The 21,277-nt window shown below is 37.2% G+C and overlaps 1 protein-coding gene across 1 annotated transcript; it reads left to right on the top strand.

Moving 5' to 3' along the window:
- Positions 1–719: 719 nt before the first annotated feature.
- Positions 720–19,630, top strand: LOC107584456 (ubiquitin carboxyl-terminal hydrolase 4-like). Its single transcript, XM_016271082.1, has 22 exons — positions 720–917; positions 2,436–2,563; positions 5,375–5,505; positions 5,782–5,908; positions 6,039–6,184; positions 6,283–6,344; positions 8,415–8,558; positions 8,773–8,890; positions 9,071–9,244; positions 9,360–9,518; positions 9,738–9,962; positions 10,045–10,128; positions 10,384–10,478; positions 13,704–13,886; positions 13,977–14,203; positions 15,081–15,305; positions 15,456–15,526; positions 16,055–16,170; positions 16,272–16,421; positions 18,562–18,665; positions 19,008–19,096; positions 19,253–19,630. Exons 1-22 carry the CDS (start codon positions 769–771, stop codon positions 19,373–19,375), a joined length of 3,030 nt encoding a protein of 1,009 aa, XP_016126568.1. The 5' UTR covers positions 720–768; the 3' UTR covers positions 19,376–19,630.
- Positions 19,631–21,277: the final 1,647 nt, after the last annotated feature.

Below are 21,277 nucleotides of genomic sequence, written 5' to 3'. Positions count from 1 at the left end.
TCACTATTGGTCAAACACCCACTCTTTATAATCGAATGATTTGGCTAAAAAATTATTTATAGCCAAATATAATTGGTATTTACAGTAAACAATACTGAAATGTATATTTCTCAAACAAATGTTATCTTTTCAGAACATTGCTATTTAATAAAACTAATTCTGTATTGTATGGTATGTCGTATTTCCAGGGGCCAGTTGCATAAACTAAAGACTGTGTCTTAAGAACAAGTTTGAATAACTAGCTGTTAACCAAGTGGTCATAAAATATTACTTTTTGGATTTAACTGACCTCTAAATAAATAAATAAGCAGTATGCGACCGGCCACAGTAATCGGACATGTGCCAGAGCAGCCGTTGTCTGGACAGTGAATCAACCAAGACTCGCTGGAACCAACCAAAATCAGAATGAAGATTCGTTCATTGATCGGACATCGGTTTTCTTGTGTGGGTGCCATTAAATTAAACCAAATACGCTATCCGAAGCTCAATATAATAGAAAAACAATTTCGGCGACACTTTAGCAACGGTCCTATCAATCAAAAAATATTGTAGCGGCTGTCAGGAATGCGGAAATCAAACATCTTCCCAGGGCCCAAACTATTTATAAAGGACACTAAAATGTATTAATTATCCGCCTCTCCTTGTTCATGTGGCCGAGTATGCATGTAACTTGAATTCGGCAGCCAAGTATGCGCGCTCCCTCTCGCGCGGCGCGTTAGCGGTATACTTGAGCGCGCTCGCGGCCGCTGCGGGTTCACTCGCTGCACGATGGCGGAGGGAGGCGGACCCGAGTCGGGTAACGCTTCGGACCCCGACGAGAAGCCGGTGATCGCACAGACACCAGTACCGTCCACCGAGAGTCAAAAGCAGAGCATCGGCACACTGCTAAAAACGCCACTTCGAAAGGGAGATGAGTGGTAAGAGGTTTTTATGTGAAGCCGAAGTCAAGGCACGCTTGTCGGCATCAGCTCAGGCCTACAGACGGTGACACCGGCTGCCGGAAATCCCTTCACTAGCCGAGCATTGGACAGCCACCTGCTCCGCTAACACCCATTAACTAGAAGGCTGCTATTATTATCGAGGAGGTGTACGAAGCAAGCGTGCGGTTTACTGTAATAAGGATTTGACTTTATTTACATCGGTTAGAATTCGAGGAAGCTGTCTTGTAGCTAGTTAGCACAGGTTAACCAGCCTTAGCTTCGCGTTTCCCCCCAGTTCTTCTGCTTAAATGTCTCATTAATAGAAAAACAAGACGTTTTCAGACACGTTAGTAGCTGAAGGGATGGTGAATAAACTCAACCACCCCATTGTCGGTTATCAGTTCTCTGATAAGCTACATGGCAAAGTAGCGTCAGGCATGTAAGGCACTTCATTAGCCGAGGCTAGTTAGCCAGGCTAGTTAGCGTTTCATTTGACGGGTTAAGTGTTCATTTCTGTCAGACGTCAACCTTATTTAAGACGAACTGTCAAACTAGATTAAAATAACGGCCAAACAACTGCCTGTGAAGTTGTGACGAAGACTAAGCTACCTAAACCAGTATTACAGTGAGGCAGTGCTTTGTCATGGCCACTGGATAACACCCAGTAACCCACAATGTTGTTTGGCAATAGACGAGTTAATGACACAGATAGTAAACACACAAAAATAGGTCTGAAGTTAGTGGAGATTACAAGGCCAAAATATATACGCATTATGCCGGGTTTAAACCCGTTTGTATATGTAAGGGTTTGGATAACAGTCCGCTTTTATTTTGGAAGTAGACTGGCGAGTTTTAATAAGTGAAGAGAGTAGTGACTCGACAGAAAGGACAATATTTAGTTTCAGTTGGATTAAAAGTGCTTTCAGTGCATAGATGTATACGAAAACTATTAATTTACTCATGTAAACTTTGTTAGTTAAGCTCAGTGTACTCTATTTCTGAAGAGTTTAATGTTGGCTATATACTTTAACGTTATAATTTAACGTTTTGAAATGAACATAGTAAAAAAAATTCTAATGCTCGGGCTTCTCGTTGCATTTAAAAAGAGATTTTTAAGTTAAGAGAGTGACAGCTTCGCTTTCCTTTCACTGTCAATGCATTTTTCCCCATGAAATGAAATTGAAATCTTTTGTGTTCCACTGAAAAAAGTAAACCATAACAGAATTTTCACTTTTGGGTGACCAATTTTAATTCAGAATTTTGATTGGACCTTTAATATGACCAAAGTATAATGTCCCTTGGCAGTGTGGAATCAAGTGCTAACAAGCTTATGTAGTGGAACAAGTTCCTACTTTAGATGAGATTAAGAAAGACATCCTTACTGACTGTTCTATATTTGTAGATGTGTAACAACATAATAGATATTTGCTTTTATACATTTTAGGAGAGAAACACATTAATTGTACTTTTCCCTTGACTTTTCACTGATCTCCACCTATTGTTCCAATTGTGTAGGTATTTGATTGACAGCCGGTGGTTCAAACAGTGGAAGAAATATGTGGGCTTTGACAGCTGGGATTTGTACAATGTTGGAGAGCACAATCTGTACCCGGGACCCATTGACAACTCTGGACTCTTTTCAGGTAATCAATGTTGAGGGTTGTGCCTATATTTGTTCACATTCTCATAGATAACTTTTGTGAAAATTTTTTTTTTTTTCTTTCTTGCCAGCAGTAAAATTATTTTTTTTATTTTTATCAGAGCTTTTAAGAATATGATTTCTTATTCAGTTAGGTATGTGAATAGCCTCTGAATTAGGTAAATAAATTTTTCAGGATCTACCTGTGTATTTATGTTTTGATATTTCAGTCTGAAAGGGTAGTTCATTTAATTTATTCAGCCTCATGTCATCCCAACTTCAGTGGAGCACAAAAGGAAATTTTAAGCCATATACAATAAACCTTATGAGTCTAATGTTTTCATTGATCAGTGATTTGTGTCGAACTAATTAATAATGAAATCATTTGATTTAACATCTCACTGGAGGAGAAGATTATTGTTGCATAACTAATAAGTAGATTGTTAGTGAAGTGAAGTGAAGTGAAGTGAAGTGAAGTGAAGTGAAGTGAAGTGAAGTGAAGTGAAGTGAAGTGAAGTGAAGTGAAGTGAAGTGAAGTGAAGTGAAGTGAAGTGAAGTGAAGTGAAGTGACATGTGGCCAAGTATGGTGACCCATACTCGGAATTAGTGCTCTGCATTTACCCATCCAAAGTGCACACACACAGCAGTGAACACACACAAACCGTGAACAACCTTGCTCAAGGGCACCCTGTCGTGGTATTGAAGGTGGGAGAGAGCGCTGTACATTCACTCCCCCCACCTACAATCCCTGCCGGCACGAGACTCGAACCCACAACCTTTGGGTTATGAGTCCGACTCTCTAACCATTAGGCCACGACTTCCACATAGATAACTGTTGTGAAAAATTGTTTTTTTTTCTTTCTTGCCAGCAGTAAAATTATTTTTTTTATTTTTATCAGAGCTTTTAAGAATATGATTTCTTATTCAGTTAGGTATGTGAATAGCCTCTGAATTAGGTAAATAAATTTTTTAGGATCTACCTGTGTATTTATGTTTTGATATTTCAGTCTGAAAGGGTAGTTCATTTAATTTATTCAGCCTCATGTCATCCCAACTTCAGTGGAGCACAAAAGGAAATTTTAAGCCATATACAATAAACCTTATGAGTCTAATGTTTTCATTGATCAGTGATTTGTCGAACTAATTAATAATGAAATCATTTGATTTAACATCTCACTGGAGGAGAAGATTATTGTTGCATAACTAATAAGTAGATTGTTAGATTTTTTTCACCTAAAGCTATAATTTGGAATATAGTTGTATGGCCTTTTTTATGTTGCATTGCTTCCTTTTTGAAGATTGAAAGCTCCATTACCCATAGGCCTGGGCGATAAAACGGTATCGATATTTATCGACGGTACACCTTCTTTGATATCGATAGAAAAATTGTTCGATATAGCGCATGATATAGGCACAAACACGAACACATGCTGAATTGAGTGCTGTGCCTGCCTGTGATGAGGAGATTGTGAATAAAGAATAAATATGAGTCTAATTTAAATTAAACATTTGCATTTGAATGTTAGGTGTGCATCAGGGAGCGTCATCAGTGGCACGTGAGATGCGGTGATGTAGGCTAAGTGCCGTTGTTACATTTTAATGTTTTGTTAGTCTAGTATAGAAATATAGAAGCTCAATGCGGAGAAGATCTTGATTAGGTTCAAACCGAAAACCAAGCCATTCACACAGAACGCATATTCAGTGCATTTTTTAGATGGAAAAATATGATGCAACTACTGATACAAGTTATTCATTCAAAATATTAGAGAAATATAGAAACTCAATGCGGAGAAGATCTTGATTAGGTTCAAACCGAAACCAAGCCATTCACACAGAACGCATATTCAGTGCATTTTTTAGATGGAAAAATATGATGCAACTACTGATACAACAAAATACAACTGCTGCACCCACGTCACACAAAAGATGTAGCCATGCAAAGTTAAAACAGTTTAAACTTTTAGAAAACATGTCACGAATTTGTGGAGGTTTATTCCTTTTCACTGTGTCTCATATGTTTTTAAACGCAGTTTGTGTTAATGGCGCTTCGGCTCTTTGAATTAAGCAATGCATAAATACATGATGCTGTTTAGTTCATAATTGTTTATGCAATTTACAAAATTATATTTGATTTTTATGAGTTAATTTAGACGTAATGCACGTTTTTATAGAGTTACTTCCTTGCGTTGACAATTTAAATGTGCTGCATTATTTTGCTCATTGAGCCCTCCAGTGGCCTCGGGAGACAATTAGACCTATACAATAAAGACCTATTTAATCTGCATATAAAACATTAGAAATTAGATATTTGTTTAATTTTTATTGTTTGATTGTTAAAACAAAAAATATTTGTCTCAATAAATTGTGATGATTATAAATACAGTGGTTAAATTAAAAAAAAAATTCTATTGCTTTGTTTTAAAAAAGGTTATAAAAAAATGTCAATAATTGTCGATACCGAACGATATGAAACATTATATCATTGATCAATTTTTTTTAGCTATATCGCCAGCCCTAATTACCCATTTTTGTAATTACTTGGAAAAAAGCAACAAGTTCATTCTTCGGTATCTCTCTCTGTTTTTTGGAAGATAGTCAAAAAACTTGAAGGTGAATAAATAATGACAAATTAATTTTTAAGGTAAGATTTTTCAGATTAAGCTGCCATTTGAAAACCATCAAAACAATTTTAAATTGTTGCGCACCACACGAAATCTGAGCCTAGCATGGCAAATTCTTTTAGATTATACAGTATAGTGTTAAAGGGCTCTAATGTGTTTTTCTAATGATTTCCCCTTTTCTCTCGGTGTCATAGATCACGAGTCTCAGACGTTGAAAGAGCATCTCATAGATGAGTTAGACTATGTTTTAATGCCTACAGAGGCCTGGAATAAGCTGGTCAGCTGGTATGGCTGTCTGGAGGGTCAGAAACCCATCATCAGAAAGGTTCCACATCTTTCTTTGTATATTGTATATTTCTTTGTAGTTTTACATTGTGGGAATCTCTTGGTTTACATTTCTTTCATAAATATCATGTCTGATATACTTGAGTGATTACAGGCAGGGTCATTGGGTGATATTATTGTCATTTTTAATTGCATTGAAACTTACACAGTTAAATGGTTAATTAAAGTTTAATTAATTGAGTTGAGGTGATGACTCTGTAAAAGTCTTTCATTTTGTATTGCTAACTGTTGTGTTTTTTTTAAACGTGTTATGCAGGTTGTTGAACATGGAATGTTTGTGAAGCACTGTAAAGTGGAAGTGTATTTGCTTGAGTTGAACCTGTGCGAGAATGACAACATGGACAAAGTTATCACCCGCCATTTCAGCAAAGCAGACACTATAGGTATGAGATTTCCAGAAAATAATTTTTTTTCTCATCAATAGTATTTGCATTACTGATTTTGTCACAGAAATTGTGCAGCCCTTGTGAACAATTTTTTTTTATTTTTTTTTTTACTTTTCCACCCCTTTAGATACTATTGAAAAGGAGATGAGGTCTTTATTCGATATCCCATCTGAAAAGGAAACTCGACTTTGGAATAAATATATGAGTAACACTTATGAACAACTTAACAAGCTTGACAGCACCGTACAGGACGCAGGGCTTTTTCAGGGCCAGGTAAACATCATGTTGCATTCTATTCCTGTTGTGGTTGGTTTGAGACTCTTGACTGACATTTTATGAGTTCACATCATGAATCTCATCTCACTCCTCAGGTTCTTGTTATAGAGAAGAAGAATGAGGATGACACATGGCCCAGACAGACCTGCCATTCAAAGTATGTACATACAGTTTAGGTGATTTTCACACTTAAGTAACTGTGATTAACATGGGAGCTTAATGCTTAAAAGAAATCACTTAAAGGGTTAGATCGGGAGTAGTGCTGGATATGGGCAAAATTTATAGCACGATATATTTCTTAATTTCTGTCGATATGATATAATTCCAATATCGATATGAACACACTTAAAAAAATTTAAAAAAAAAAAAAGCCTCAAAAAAACTGCCAAGAACACCTAAAAAATTCTGGAAAATGAATTTTCCAAGTCTATGAAACCTCCTCCTATAAAACTATATAATATTTAAGAAAAAACAGCACAAATAAATTAGTGTTTACCTTATATCAAACTATTGGCTGACATACACTACCAGTCAAAAATTTTTGAACAGTAAGATTTTTTATGTTTTTTAAAGAAGTCTCTTCTGCTCACCAAGCCTGCATTTATTTGATCCAAAATACAGCAAAAACAGTAACATTTAGAATTTTTTTTTACTATATAAAATAACTGTTTACTGTTTGAAAATATTTTCAAATGTGATTTATTCCCGTGATTTCCAAGCTGAATTTTTAGCATCATTAATCCAGTCACATGATCCTTCAGAAATCATTCTAATATGCTGATTTGCTGCTCAAAAACATTTATTATTATGTTGTAAACAAATGAGTAGATTTTTTTTTCAGGTTTCTTTGATGAATAGAAAGTTCAGAAGAACAGCATTTATCTGAAATGGAAATCTTCTGTAACATCATAATCTTTTTGATCAATTTAAAGCATCCTTGCTAAATACAAGTATTATAAATAAAATAAAATTGCAGCGCTAAATAAAATTTCTATAATTTCTTTCCCAAAAAAAAAAAAATTATACTGACTCCAAGCTTTTGAATGGAATAGTGTATAATGTTATAAAAGCTTTTTATTTCAGATTCTATTCATCAAAGAATCCTGAATAAATATATTCTTAACTGTTTTAAATATTGATAATCAGCATATTAGAATGATTTCTGAAGATTTAAAATAACTGCTTTCAAATCGAAAGCAGTTATTTTAAATAGTAAAAATAATTAAAAATGTTACTGTTTTTGCTGTACTTTGAATCAAATAAATGCAGCCTTGGTAAGCAGAAGAGAATTCTTAAAAAAAAAATAAATAAATAAATAAATAAAATATATATATCTTGCAGTTCAAAAACTTTTGACTGGTAGTGTAGGCTGATTATACTTATAGATTGAAACAAATGTGCTTCAGCCAGGATAAAGAATATGAAAAGTGCTCTGAGTTGCTGCAGAAAACCAAAAAATTGAGCAACAACAAAAACATGTTGCTGGAGACTGACTTATTATTGAAAATGCAAATTCATTCTCTGCCAGCATTCTCTGCCAGTGCTTTTAGAGTGATAAAACTAGCGGTTTCCCCGGTAATGGCTGTAATCAAAGCAGCTCCGCTCATGAATGCTACTTTATCAGATAAAAATGAAAATGTCATCGAAACTTTTCTGAAGACAGTCGGGTCCCTTCAGAGATACATACATACAGAGATACCGCGCCGCATTTAATTCTCTGCCAGCAGGAGGTGCTTTTAGAGTGATAAAACTAGCGGTTTCCCCGGTAATGGCTGTAATCAAAGCAGCTCCGCTCATGAATGCTACTTTATCAGATAAAAATGAAAATGTCATCAAAACTTTTCTGAAGACAGTCGGGTCCCTTCAGAGATACATGCATACAGAGATACCGCGCCGCATTTTGATTTTGAAATGTGCAGTGCTCATGTTTATTCAACGAAATCAAACGCCACAAATAAATCAATGTATGGGAAACACTGGTAATGTATATTGGAAATGTGTTTAAAAATCATATCGCCGTTATTGAAAAAAATTATATCGCGATACATATTGATATTGAATTATTGTCCAGCCCTAATCTGGATGTATCATTTTCTTTTAGTTCTTCTATTTTTTTTTATAGTTTATTATTGGGAGCTTTCTTTTAAATCCGTTACTTTGATTGCCAGTAACCCTTTTTGCAACACTGCTTGGATTTACCCTAACCTATTCTTTGATTTATGCCTAGGTCCAGTACTTCCACCTCTCGGAATTATACAACCTCCCCAAAACTCTCTTCAAACTCATCTGCCACCATATCCTCCACAATAACAAATGGGGATAGCAATAGCAACTCTGGCTACATGTTGAACAACAGTACTTCTGGTAACAGGTCAGCTTGAGATTAAATCAAAACAGTCCTAAATTACTCCATAGTTAAACTAGTTCTGTTCCTTACTGTGAGAGTTTAAATAGGGAACTAAAACAAGGTTTCAGTTCAAGGTCAGTTTTCTTGTATTCAGTATTTGGTTGACCAATTGTGATGGCCGTAATTGTGGTGGTAACTCATGGTCAATGTCTTTGCTAACCCACCATACATTTTGCAGACTGGGAGGTTACAACTCCTACAGTTCCTCCTACAGTTACAGAGAATCTGCCGCTCAGCCAGGCCTCTGTGGTCTGAGCAACCTGGGCAACACCTGCTTCATGAACTCTGCCCTCCAGGTATTCAAAAATGAATGTTTATTTGCACAGTATGTTTTGAAATCTGCCATATTCACTCAGTTTGCTGATGGGTGTCAATGGAAGAAGGCCCAGATTGTGTAGTTATGACATCTAGCAGCCAAACCCTGTCTTCTTGATTTAGACTATTTCCTTCTCATTCTAAGTGACTTCTTATTTCAGTGCCTGAGCAACACTCCCCCTCTAACGGAATATTTCTTGGAGGACCGGTACGAAGCTGAGATCAACCGGGAAAATCCATTAGGGATGCGAGGGGAGATTGCAGAGGCCTATGCGGATCTGGTCAAACAGATGTGGCTTAGTCGGAGCAGTTATGTGGCTCCACGCACTTTTAAAGTGAGTGAATCTATAGCTTACAGAGGCTAAAGTTACTGTGGATATCATTGGCCATTTTTAACACAAACCCTTATAATTCAATCTGAATGTTGAAACATATCTTCTCTCTCGTCAGACCCAAGTGGGCCGGTTTGCCCCGCAGTTCTCAGGGTACCAGCAACAAGACTCTCAGGAGTTGCTGGCCTTTCTGCTGGACGGCTTGCATGAGGACCTTAACCGTGTTAAGAAGAAGCCTTATCTGGCCCTGAGAGATGCTGAGGGGCGGCCTGATGAGGTAAACCTTACATAGACCATAAACCACAGCATGCTATTTTAGTTGGAAACAAAATACAGAAGTAGTCAAAACAATAAATTACTAGGAAAAAGCTATTGTTTCTGTTGTGCTAGTGAGTAAGCATTATTCTGAAAACCTTTATAACATTGTAGGCATTTGGACCTTTACTTTTAAACTGAAGAATGTTATTTGACCTACAGTACTCTCATTTGTCTGTAGGTTGTAGCCAAGGAAGCATGGGCGAATCACCGGTTGCGGAACGATTCAATAATTGTGGACATCTTCCATGGCTTGTTCAAATCTACGCTGGTTTGCCCAGAATGCTCCAAAGTTTCTGTTACCTTTGACCCCTTCTGCTACCTCACACTGCCTCTGCCCATGAAAAAGGATCGCACTATGGAGGTGTTCCTGGTCCACACTGACCCACAGTTTAGACCCATGCAAGTAAGAACCGTTTTCCTGAAAACACTCAGGTACATGTTTTAGTTCAGGAGGTTGGCTAAAAGATACTTTTGTTATCTTCCAGTATCGTGTAGTTGTTCCCAAAATGGGTGTAGTGGCAGACCTGTGCAGCGCTTTGGCCAAGCTATCTGGAGTTCCTTCAGAAAATGTAAGACTTGTGGTTCCCAACCTAACACCTCTTTTTCTATTATTAATATTGCTTCAAGAGATGGCACCTTCAAAAATAAAGAAATTTTCATCATTTACCCACCCCTATACTGTTATAAGCCCATGTGGCTACCTTGGAATAAAGCATGTAAATTTGACATTTTGTGTTCTATTTCACAAAGAACATGTCTTCTACAGTATATAACACTGGCATACATTTCTAGTAGACAGTCTGAGGTTGTTTTCTGTTTTCTAGATGGTTGTGGCAGATGTTTACAATCACAGATTCCACAAAATCTACAGACAGGATGACGGTCTCAATCACATCATGGAGAAGGATGACATTTTTATGTAAGTAATTTCTTAAATTCTACTCTCATTACTGTTCAAAAGTTTGGGTTCAGTGTGTGTGTGTGTGTGTGTATGTGTATAATTATAATTATAATTATAATTATTATTTTTTTTTTTAAAGATGGTTCTTATGATTACCAAGTTGCCTTTTTTATTTGATCCAAAAGAAAGTAATATTGTTGAAACATTACAAAAATTCCAAATAACTGTTCTATTTTAGTTTGTTTTAAATGTGATTTTGTTCCTTTGGTGGCAAATTGGAATTTTCTGCGGGCACTACTGGTTAAATTAAATTGTATTAATCAAAGCATGTCTAATTAATTAAAATCATGAAACTCAAACAACAATTTAACATTGATTAAAATGTAACATCCATTTATTAAAAGTTTAACAAAAATTAAATGTTTAGGGCCCTATGAAAGGTTTTATTTTTTCCAACCTTATGTTTTATTGTTACCAAATTCTGATTTAGCATGTCTAATTATTTGAAAGCATAAAAACAAGTTTAATTTATTCTTACAATAGCCTTATGATTTTTTGCTCAGAAATTCTGTGTTGTGTATTTACATGAAGGCATAAAATAATAATTTAATCTATCTTTTAAGTAATGAAAATTAAACATTTTTTGAAAAATAAAGGTCACTTAATATTACAATTAAAACATTCAAGAAATATTGAATGATTATTCCTTAAAAATAAGGTTTTAATAATTTTAGTAGTAGCAGCAGCCTATTACGTACATTCTACTGAACAATAGTAATATATTTCTGCTGCAATGCCTTCAAGTTAGACCAAACCTTTATTTTGACGGGTTGCCGTGAATACCTTTACGTTTCTGTGTGTATATGATATGAGGATAGTTTTACTCCAATGAAACGGTCAAATGCTCATGAAGTGACTCTCAGAGCAGTTCTGGAGATGTTGTTCATGTATTTATGTCCTCATTTAGTGAGATGGCAGATGCTAAAATCACTTAAAAGTGAAAAATTAAAAGTGGTAAACATAACTGCACGTCTGTGCCATTCATTAACACAGAGATACGAATAATTCATATTTAAATAGTTGTTTTGCAGCTTAATATTTACAAATACTAGTGGGAGGGTTCTCACTTGTGTGTGCGCGCACATCGGGGTGGAACTCCGCTGTGCGTGATACTGCTAGCGCGACCATAACTTAGAGAAATTCCGCCATGATTCCAGTTCCAAGGGGAACGTACACGTTACATTCAAAGGACATTAAAGTGCGCGAGACGTGAATTTGTTGTATTTATTTACAGAGGTATATTATGTCACACTTCTCTAGTAAGTTTCGTCTGTGTATGAAGACAGTAGCTCAAATCCATGAATGAATGTTCCGAAGTGAAATAAACTTCAACGGAATAAAGTTGAATGGAATTGATTTGAATTAAAGTTGAATAAACTTAAACTTTACGGTTCAGTGCACTGATGTCAGACTCATTTTGGATAATAAAGTTTGTTAAATGCCCTGCCTCCATTACGTATCTCTGTCACGTCATTATAAGTGTTTGATCACCACATTTGAGTGATCATTGCAAAAAATGTGTATATGTATGTGTATATATACAGTCGTGGTCAGAATTATTGGCACCCTTGGTAAATATGATCAAAGAAGGCTGTGAAAATAAATCTGTATTGTTAATCATTTTGATCTTTTATTAAAAAAATTCACAAATCTAACCTTTCATTAGAGAATAAGAATTTAAAATGGGGGGAAATATCATTGACACAGGGATTAAAATTATTACAATGCAGCTCGCTTTCACACGGCAATGTTTCTAAACGGAGCAAATTTGTTAATACAAGTCACGCGCGAGTAAACTGTTCTTTCATTGGTCAAAGTTTCACGGTTTATTTTCCGGGATTCCACTCAGCTGTCATCTGTCGGGATGGAACGACAACAGCTTCGCAGGCTTACTTTTTTTTTGTTTGTTTGTTTTTGTTTTTGTGTGATGTCATTATATTCATTTATCACTTTGAGCAGGAGTCCAGGATTCATCTGTAAAACTATTTTAAAATGTACGTACTAGGAAGAAGAGCAATAAGACGGCATTATAAAATGAAAACGTGTTCTTTGATTTTGAATGGCGAAGACGTGCTCACCCACAGACCCACAGTTCATTTTGAAGTATTAGCAAAACAACAAAGCTAATGCTTTTCACGGAACTTGCGTAATTACCCATTAAACATTGTGATATAGCCTGGTTCGTTGGTCCATTAGATCGGATTGCTTTCTCACTACAACCAAACCGCTCCGGAGTTCGTTTTCAATCGAGCCGAGACCACCTTGTTCAGGCAATCTCGGACCGATTGTTTTGGCGTGGATTCGAGCGCGATTGCCGTGTTCCCATATGCCCAAACGAACCGAGCTAAGGGGGGAAACGCACCAGGTTCTGAAACAACGAGCCAGGTGTGAAAGCACCCTAATACACATTGGACACAATTAACGGCACCCTTTTATTCAATGCTTTTTGAAACCTCCATTTGGCATAATAACAGCTCTGAGTTTTCTCGTATAATGCCTGATGAGGTTAGAGAGCACCTCCATGATGGTGCTTCTCTTCAGTTCACCACACTCATTTACTATAGGGTTCAGGTCAGGGAACTGGAATGGCCATAGCAGAAGCTTGGTTTTGTGCCCAGTGACCCATTTTTGTGTTGTTTTTAAGGTTTGTTTTTGGATTATTGTCCGGTTGGAAGATCCAAACATGGCCCATTATCAGATTTCTAACAGAGTTGGTCACTTTTTGATTTTTTTATCTGTTGGTATTTGATTGAATCAAAGATGCCATGTATCTAAACAAGATGTCCAGGACCTCCAGCAGAAATATAGGCCCACAACATAAAAAATACAGCAGTATATTTCATTGTACACATTATACAATATTGGCCGATATATCGCTAGCGGCCTTTTTTACTCCCTAATATCAGTATCGGTATCGGCCCCAAAAAGCCCATATCGGTCGGGCTCTAATTATAACATTGTAAATATCTTTACCTTCATTTTTGTATTTACTTTGTATTTAATGCCTGCTTGTTAATTAAAAGTATTAATTTCTTACAACAACAACAAACATTTTTTTACTGACTCCAAACTTCTGAACTGGAGCATATGTTTATTGAATTGTTTTGCAAAATGTAAGTTTTGCCGTTCAGCTAAGTGTGTTTGAGTGAGTGGCCTCTTACTGATTGTGTGTTTGTGGTTTAGTTACGAGGTGTTAGAGGAAGATAGTGAGAAGATGAACCTGCCAGTGTACTTCAGAGAGAGGCATGCTAAGCACAGCGGAGGCTCGTCGGGCACGATGCTCTTCGGCCAGCCTCTCCTCATCACCGTCCCACGCCACAACCTTACCGTAGATACCCTTTATGATCGTGTGCTGGAGAGGATCGGGTTGGTGTTGTGCTTTAGTGGTCTATCTCAATTTTACACCAGTTCTGTTACTGCAAACTTGGTTGACCCTTTATCTGTCTTTTGTTTTAGGCGCTATGTTAAACGTTCACAGGGTACCATTACAGACAGTAGAGCATCTGCCTCGGCCACATCCTCTAGCAGCAGCCAATCACCAGAATGCCTCGCTTCAGTGTCCAGTCACAGCACAGGCCTGAGTGGCTGCAGCAGCCCAGTTTCAGATGGAGCTTCCTGCAGCGCTGGATCCAACAGCAGCAACCACTCTGGAACCTGCAATGGCCCCAATGGAGTTTGTGATGGTAGGACACTGACACTTGCATAATACTCCCAAATGCTGCATTCACACCAGAGTATGTGAGCGGAGTGGAGTGGCAACAATTTCCCCTCCGCGCTCCAAGCATTCAATAATCACTCTGCTCTGGGTTCACCCTTTCCCGCTCCCGCTCCACTCTTCGCTCCACTGATCAGAAACACCGCTCCGCCTTCACTCCACAGCAAAATTATTTCACTATGCTTCTGTTCAGAAATTATATTAAATGAAAAATAAATGCATAATACTAGAAGAATAGTTTTAACATGGTTTATTGGAACCCTACAGTTAGCCCAAGTCCATATTAAATGACTGCTTAACTCGCTTGGCTTACTTGTCTGTGCAACGTCTCTCTACTATGGCGAAGCTGAGGAATAGGATATGCTGTAACTTTTCTGTTAAGCTGATAAATCACAGGACAGCGTTAACCGAATTTTCTTCATTCCTGAATGTATGCGCGCGATCTGTATGTTATTTGTGTGCTTGTGTGTTCTGTCCGTGTGTAGCAATGTATCAGCACATTAGTTTCGAGCGGCGATTAACAAACTACAATTTACAACATGCTTTAACCTTCCGCACTTGTCCATTGCCATTTTAACCTTCATATGTGATCCACATATCTGTCAAGCTAACTAATTACGTTTAATGCGTGAGTTGGCATAATTTGTGCTCGTGACGGAGCGGTAATGGAGCGTTCTCGGAGCGAGAGAAAACCTCAACGCTCCGACTTTCAAAAAATCCGCTCCTAGCTCCAAGCAAAATCACGCCGCTCTGCTCACATACTCTGATTCACACTGTCATCCATTTATGTTTTTTTTAACATTCATCAGATACAGATCTGATTTTGTTGTATGCGTTTGTTTCAGGTGATGAGGAAGCCATGGATCACCAGGAGAGTCCAGAACCAGAGAACAGTCATTCAGACACTGTGGATGGAGAGGAGGATTCAGAACCAGAGAACGGGCCCAATTGCAGCGGTGGAAAATCTTTTACTTCTCGACCGAAACTCTTTTCTTTCAGCATGGTCAACTCCTACGGCACAGCCAACATTAGTTCTCTCCCATTTGATGGCAATCTCCTAAAGCTCACAAGTAACTATTACCTTTTTACATTTGATACTAAAAATTAATCAAGTAAATCAGGAGGATTATTAACTGTTGCTGTATTTGTCTGACTTTAACTCTTTAGGGTCACTTGCTCTTATTCTTAAAATAAAAACTGACAGATATTCCTTTCTACAGCTCACTCTACAGTAGCCATTGATTGGGATTCAGACACAAAGAAATTGTGCTACGATGACCAGGAGGCTGAGGTAATGCCCTCTAATCCACTAATTGTGCAAAATTACTCTACTGTTCAAACGTTTTTGGGACTGCAAGATTTTTTGTTAGGTTTTTGAAGGATGTCTTATGATCACCAAGGCTGCTTTTATTTCATCAAAATACTAGGGCTGGGACAATAAATCGATGCATTGCGAATCGAGAAATGATTCTGCATCGATTCTGAGATTTTCCGAAGGCATCGCAATTCTCTCTTGAAGCGATTCTGAACTTAGATTTTAACAGGGTACTAAGGATACTTTGATGAATAGAAATATAAAAAACAACTTTTTTTTTTTACTGTCACCTTAAATATTTGCAATTTAATTTAAACTGTTTTTAAAAACAATGTGTACATTTTTAAAAGTCTTGCCTCAATTCCCATGCAGTACTGACATTTTTGGTACAAATATGTGAACTATTATAATGTCTACCATAAACCTTAGTAAAAACTGACCAGTCAACCATCTTTTAGCTACCTGCTAAGTCTCCTCAGACATTAATTTGAAGTCTCTCCCCAGGCCTATGACAAACATGAGAGCATGCTACATGCTCAGAAGAAGAAGACTACAGTAGCTTTAAGAGAATGCATCGAGCTCTTTACTACAATGGAGACCCTGGGAGAACACGACCCCTGGTGAGGAGGATGTTCCGATCATTACACATTGTGACATTTACTGCCCATAAATGTATTACCGCATTTAGTGAAGTTTTATTGATTGCTGTGCTCCTCTGCAGGTACTGCCCCACGTGTAAGAAACACCAGCAGGCCACAAAGAAATTTGACCTGTGGTCTCTCCCTCGCATTTTGGTCGTGCATCTGAAGCGCTTCTCTTACAACCGCTGCTGGAGAGACAAGCTCGACACTGTTGTAGACTTTCCAATTAGGTAAATCTGTTGCGAGACTAAAATTTGCAAACTAAATTTGGCTGTAAATAAAATACCCCCGAAAGATAATTTAAAGCTATTATTGTGTTAAATGTTTAGGCTACAACTGCCTAACATAAAGTATGGAACATAAAATAAGATAATTTGAGAAACATCTCCGTATTTGTATTCGTGCAATGAAAGCCACTGGTGACCAAAACAGCTTTATCAACAGTTTTCAAAATATACCTTCTTGTATGTTGTGAGTAAATGACAGAATTGATTGATTGATTGATTTTTGGTGAACTATCCCTTTTTATTTATGTATTTATTAAATGATACGCTAAAGAAGAAACAAACTATCAACAGGTGGCGGTAAGTGTCTTTGAGTCGATTCGTTCAAATGGCTGATTCATTCAGGATTTCATTAAACGGTTCACTATGAATGGGCCTTTGAATCATTGGTTCACAAGATTCGTTCAAAACAAGGATTCATTCAGAAATTAAATGCCGCTCTGTTGCTCGGAGACCACAACAGTTCTGCTGTGGCTTTATAGGTAATATTTTCATTGGCAAAATTGAACAAAAACACAAAATTGTGTTTAAAATGTAACGCATTGGCCTGGCTGGTTCATCATTAAAAAAAAAAGTGTCAAATTAAGTGATGTTGACGGCCAACAAAAGGTGGTGCTAATGCAATCTATTTTTGCTTATAATAAACCGAAACTGACGCGAAGGAGAGAGGGCTCGTGATGGCAAGCAAAAAAACGTGAAGATAAAGGCGGTTGGGAGAAGCTAAAAGAAAAAAAGCGAACAGTTACATCAGGTTACCTTGAAATAACCTCAGGTTACAAGAATATTTTACTTAGCCCACTGGCAGATAATTTTACTTGTTTTAAGCAAAATGCGCTTAATTTAGTTTTTTTCCCCCCCCCTGGAAACAAGACTAAATATCTTTAGTAATTTGGCTTATCTAGTAAAAGTATCTTGATTTAAGAATTGAGATATTTTGACTAGAAACAAGATAAAAATACTAAGTAAGATAAGCCATTTTTTGCAGTGTAGTTGTGGTGGGCCTATTTGGGAGAAAATCCAGGGCCGTTTTTTACTCCCAGTCCGTCCCTGTTTGGACCTTATACAGTCTATGATTTGCACTCATGTTCTTGACAAAAATAGCACGCGTGTGATATTGATCTCGCTGCTCGTGGGATATCGCTTATCATATGATATAAATGAGACAAAAACTCATACAGGGGCATTTTTGCCCCAATATCTTGAATTTTAGTGCATAACTTCGTTTATGGGTTTGTTGCCCTGCATCATATTTGTCAACGGTATGAAATATAAGATGAGGTACAGGTCTGGGGGCGGGGCTAGTGCTTTAACTGCATTAAAATATTTTAATTGTGTTATTTTTTCATAACTAATTATCGCGTTAAACTGACACCCCTTTTATATATATATAAATTACATAATATCTTAAAACAGTACTCCCAAAAAACGTGGGACTTGTCCCTAAAAGTGTGTCCTCTTCATATAAAGTGCTTGTATAAATTTCCCACCAGATGGCGCCAAAAAGGTTTTCCCTCCACACAGAATACTTTGTCATTGTCTTGGGCCTCAATGTACACCTAACTTCAGGTGTAACTTTGTATTACCGTAATACATCAGATTTTTATTTTCATCAAATTAATTTTTGTTATAGTGTGACATTCATTTATAGCATGCAGAATATTGACACTTCAGATACCAAAAATGCCACATTTCTGGGCGACTTTTTTTCTCAACATGTTATTTGCATTTGGCTTTGATCCTATTTGGATTTGGTCAGGGTTACCTTACTGAACAGGAAGCAGGAAAGTGTGCACAAAAGTCAGGTGCAATACGTTTGGTGTCAATTTCTGGGAAGCTGAGTCATGCTTGTCTGGACAGACAATGCCGTCCATTGTTCATTGTGGTAAAAGGAATACACTAACCCAGAACTGCTGTCTAGTACTTATGTACTGATGTCTTGATTAAAATAATTTCAAATAAACAATTTGATCAGCCACACTTACTGTTGGTGATTGAACTTTGGTCGTTTTTATGTGTTTTGATGAAATTAACTTCTGGAATTCTGGTGACTTCATGTTTGGAAATAAATATAAACTTTCTCACACAGGGACTTGAACATGTCAGAGTTTGTTTGTGACCCCAAAGCTGACCCATACGTCTATGACCTCATTGCTGTTTCCAACCACTATGGAGGAATGGGCGGAGGCCACTGTAAGTCACTCAATTTACACAACTCTCCTATTATTTTATGATAATGAAATCACCCCCTTTCTATTCATATGTTCAGTTATGTATTAACAATCATATTAATGCATAACTGGGTCGACTCACAGATTGTGTCAGCAGCCTTTGATTTTCCTTTTATCACCTTCACTTGTTCACCTTTGCAGCCTAGTTGGATATCTCATGTTTGATGGATTACTACAGAAAGGATATCACGGAGTTGATCATTTATGTATTTGTCATTATATTGCTGCCTGGAAATGATAGCTTGGTTTGTTTTTGATTGCCAAAGTTCAGCCATTAAGCACTATGTTTCATTTCCTCTTGCAGACACGGGATACGGCAAGAACAAGGTGGATGGCAAATGGTATTACTTTGACGACAGCAGTGTGTCGTCTGCAACTGAGGATCAGATTGTGGTGAGGCTACTACGCTTTCTGTTTTATTATCTTTTGCAGACTCCTAAAGCATTCCACAGTGGTTAATGAGTCTCAAAGTCCAATATGGAAACTGGGAATTGGCAGTTGCTAGTTTGTAAACTGACTCAGAATTGTCTTTTTTGTTGTTCTCCACAGACTAAAGCAGCCTATGTGCTATTTTACCAACGCAGAGATGCGGACACGCCGTCCAAATCCACCCCCTCCGCATCACTAGGCGGAGCTCCAGAGACCCCGGATGACCACATGGACACCAACTGAGTTTCTTTTAGTCTTTCAAGGACTGGCACTGAAACAAAAACTACATAAAGATGAAATCATCAATGCATCGACGCACACACATCCCTGGCTACTTCAGTGACTATTAAAGGCTCACAAACAGGCCCTTTGTTTTTAGCTTTATTTTAATTTTTTTCCCTTTTTCTTTATCAAGAGCCAAAAAAGAATATTATTAATAAATAAAGAGAATTTTAGTTTGAAGCGTGACATGAAAGACTTTATTCTTGGACCTTGATGCCTGCTGATCATAGAAGCTCATTTCTTTTAGTCTGAAATGAGAACAAGGGTGAAACGGCAATATAACCTCTCTTTGGACGACATGAATGTTAGATGATCTAGATAAGGAGAGGGGAAATGCCTAGACATAGACTATGTATGCAACATTACGCTCATCTGACATGTTTAAATTATGCCTCTACCCACTTACGTTGGACTCTAGCTATCAGCATCTTGTAACATGTGCCTCTCTGTGTTTAATAACTTAAGCGTGTGGTGATAAGCACAGAGATTCTCTCGGAGAAGCTTGCGCTCTTATATTAAATATTGTCTCCATGTTTCATTTGTCCTATCACAAGCCATGCTTTTTGTTAAATATACCATGCCGGAGGGTGAAATATTTCACTTTCAAAGTCGCTCCGCTATAAGGATGCCACAAAATGTCAAGTTTATTATCATGTTGGTTTTTTGGGGGGGCTGCTCTCTAATATATTCACACTAACAGCCTTTTACGCCCAAAAACTGTGAAAAGGGAAGCTTACGAAAATGTGGAACAACGTAAGTCACGGTCGTACCCGAGCATTTTTTTTTTTTCCCCAGATATGATGGTTGTGCTTTGTAATGGTCAATTTTCATTTCTTTTTGGTGGATTTTTCTCCTGTCTAAATGGCTTTGGTCCAAAGGAATATCGAATGTGGTGCTAATTTTATGACACTTGAACAGGTACAGGTACACGACAAAGAGGAACACAAACAATGGCTGTTGTTCTAATTAAGAACAACCTTATTGATTAAAAGAATAGCTTTTATCATTACCTGTAGATGTACATTGGCACATCTGCCATGTGATTAGTTGTGGCATTATGTGTCAAATGGCTTTAGCAACAACTCAAAGCTCAAATGACACGTGCTTCTTACTGCGAAGAACATAATACACAAAGCATATTCTTTTTTGTATGGCAAAATAGCATGCTATTTTTGAATCCGCAAAACTAGATGGTTGTTCCTGGTGTTTACCTCTCTATGGTATTCGCAGTCACTGACTGGTAAATCCACTCTTGTTGTTATTTATGGATCCAGATGTAAAATTTAAGACAAACTGATCAATGACTCAAGCTGTCCCCCTGCAGCTCCTTCATTAGTAAAACATCCATTTAAACATTTTTTTGTTTTTGTAATTTCATAGACCTTTCTTGCATAGATGTACATAATCATAATCTGGGGCACAGTACATGGCTGCTTTGTGTTCTTCTATTTATCATGCCAACATGTGCAACACCAGATTTTGATTAAAGCCTTTTTGAATTGAAAATATAATAAAATGCGGAAGCCTGGTTATAGGTAGTGACTTTGTTTTGTTTTTTTCCTTATATAGCATTAAGTAAATCAATTTGCATCAGATGATTTATGAATCTGTCATAATCTTCAGAATCAGTTAAATGATTCCACGTAGCTACCCATTATTTGTTATTGCTATTTTATATTATTTCCAGTTGCACTAGCAATACCAAGGCAATGTGTTTGATTCCAACAGAATGCAAAAACTGATAGAAATGTAAAAGCCTTGAATGCAATGCAAGTCGTAAACATTTTTTTGTTTTTGTAATTTCATAGACCTTTCTTGCATAGATGTACATAATCATAATCTGGGGCACAGTACATGGCTGCT

This window comes from Sinocyclocheilus grahami, unplaced genomic scaffold, assembly GCF_001515645.1.
Source record: "Sinocyclocheilus grahami isolate Dianchi unplaced genomic scaffold, SAMN03320097.WGS_v1.1 scaffold60.1, whole genome shotgun sequence".
Classification (NCBI taxonomy): domain Eukaryota; kingdom Metazoa; phylum Chordata; class Actinopteri; order Cypriniformes; family Cyprinidae; genus Sinocyclocheilus; species Sinocyclocheilus grahami.
This window is presented reverse-complemented; position numbering and strand designations above follow the sequence as displayed.

Coding starts and splice junctions, on each gene's coding strand:
- LOC107584456 (XM_016271082.1), top strand. CDS start 769: ATGGCGGAGGGAGGCGGACCCGAGTCGGGTAACGCTTCGGACCCCGAC. Junction 16,422..18,561: donor GTTGTAGACTTTCCAATTAG/GTAAATCTGTTG, acceptor TTTCTCACACAG/GGACTTGAACATGTCAGAGT. Junction 19,097..19,252: donor CAACTGAGGATCAGATTGTG/GTGAGGCTACTA, acceptor TGTTCTCCACAG/ACTAAAGCAGCCTATGTGCT.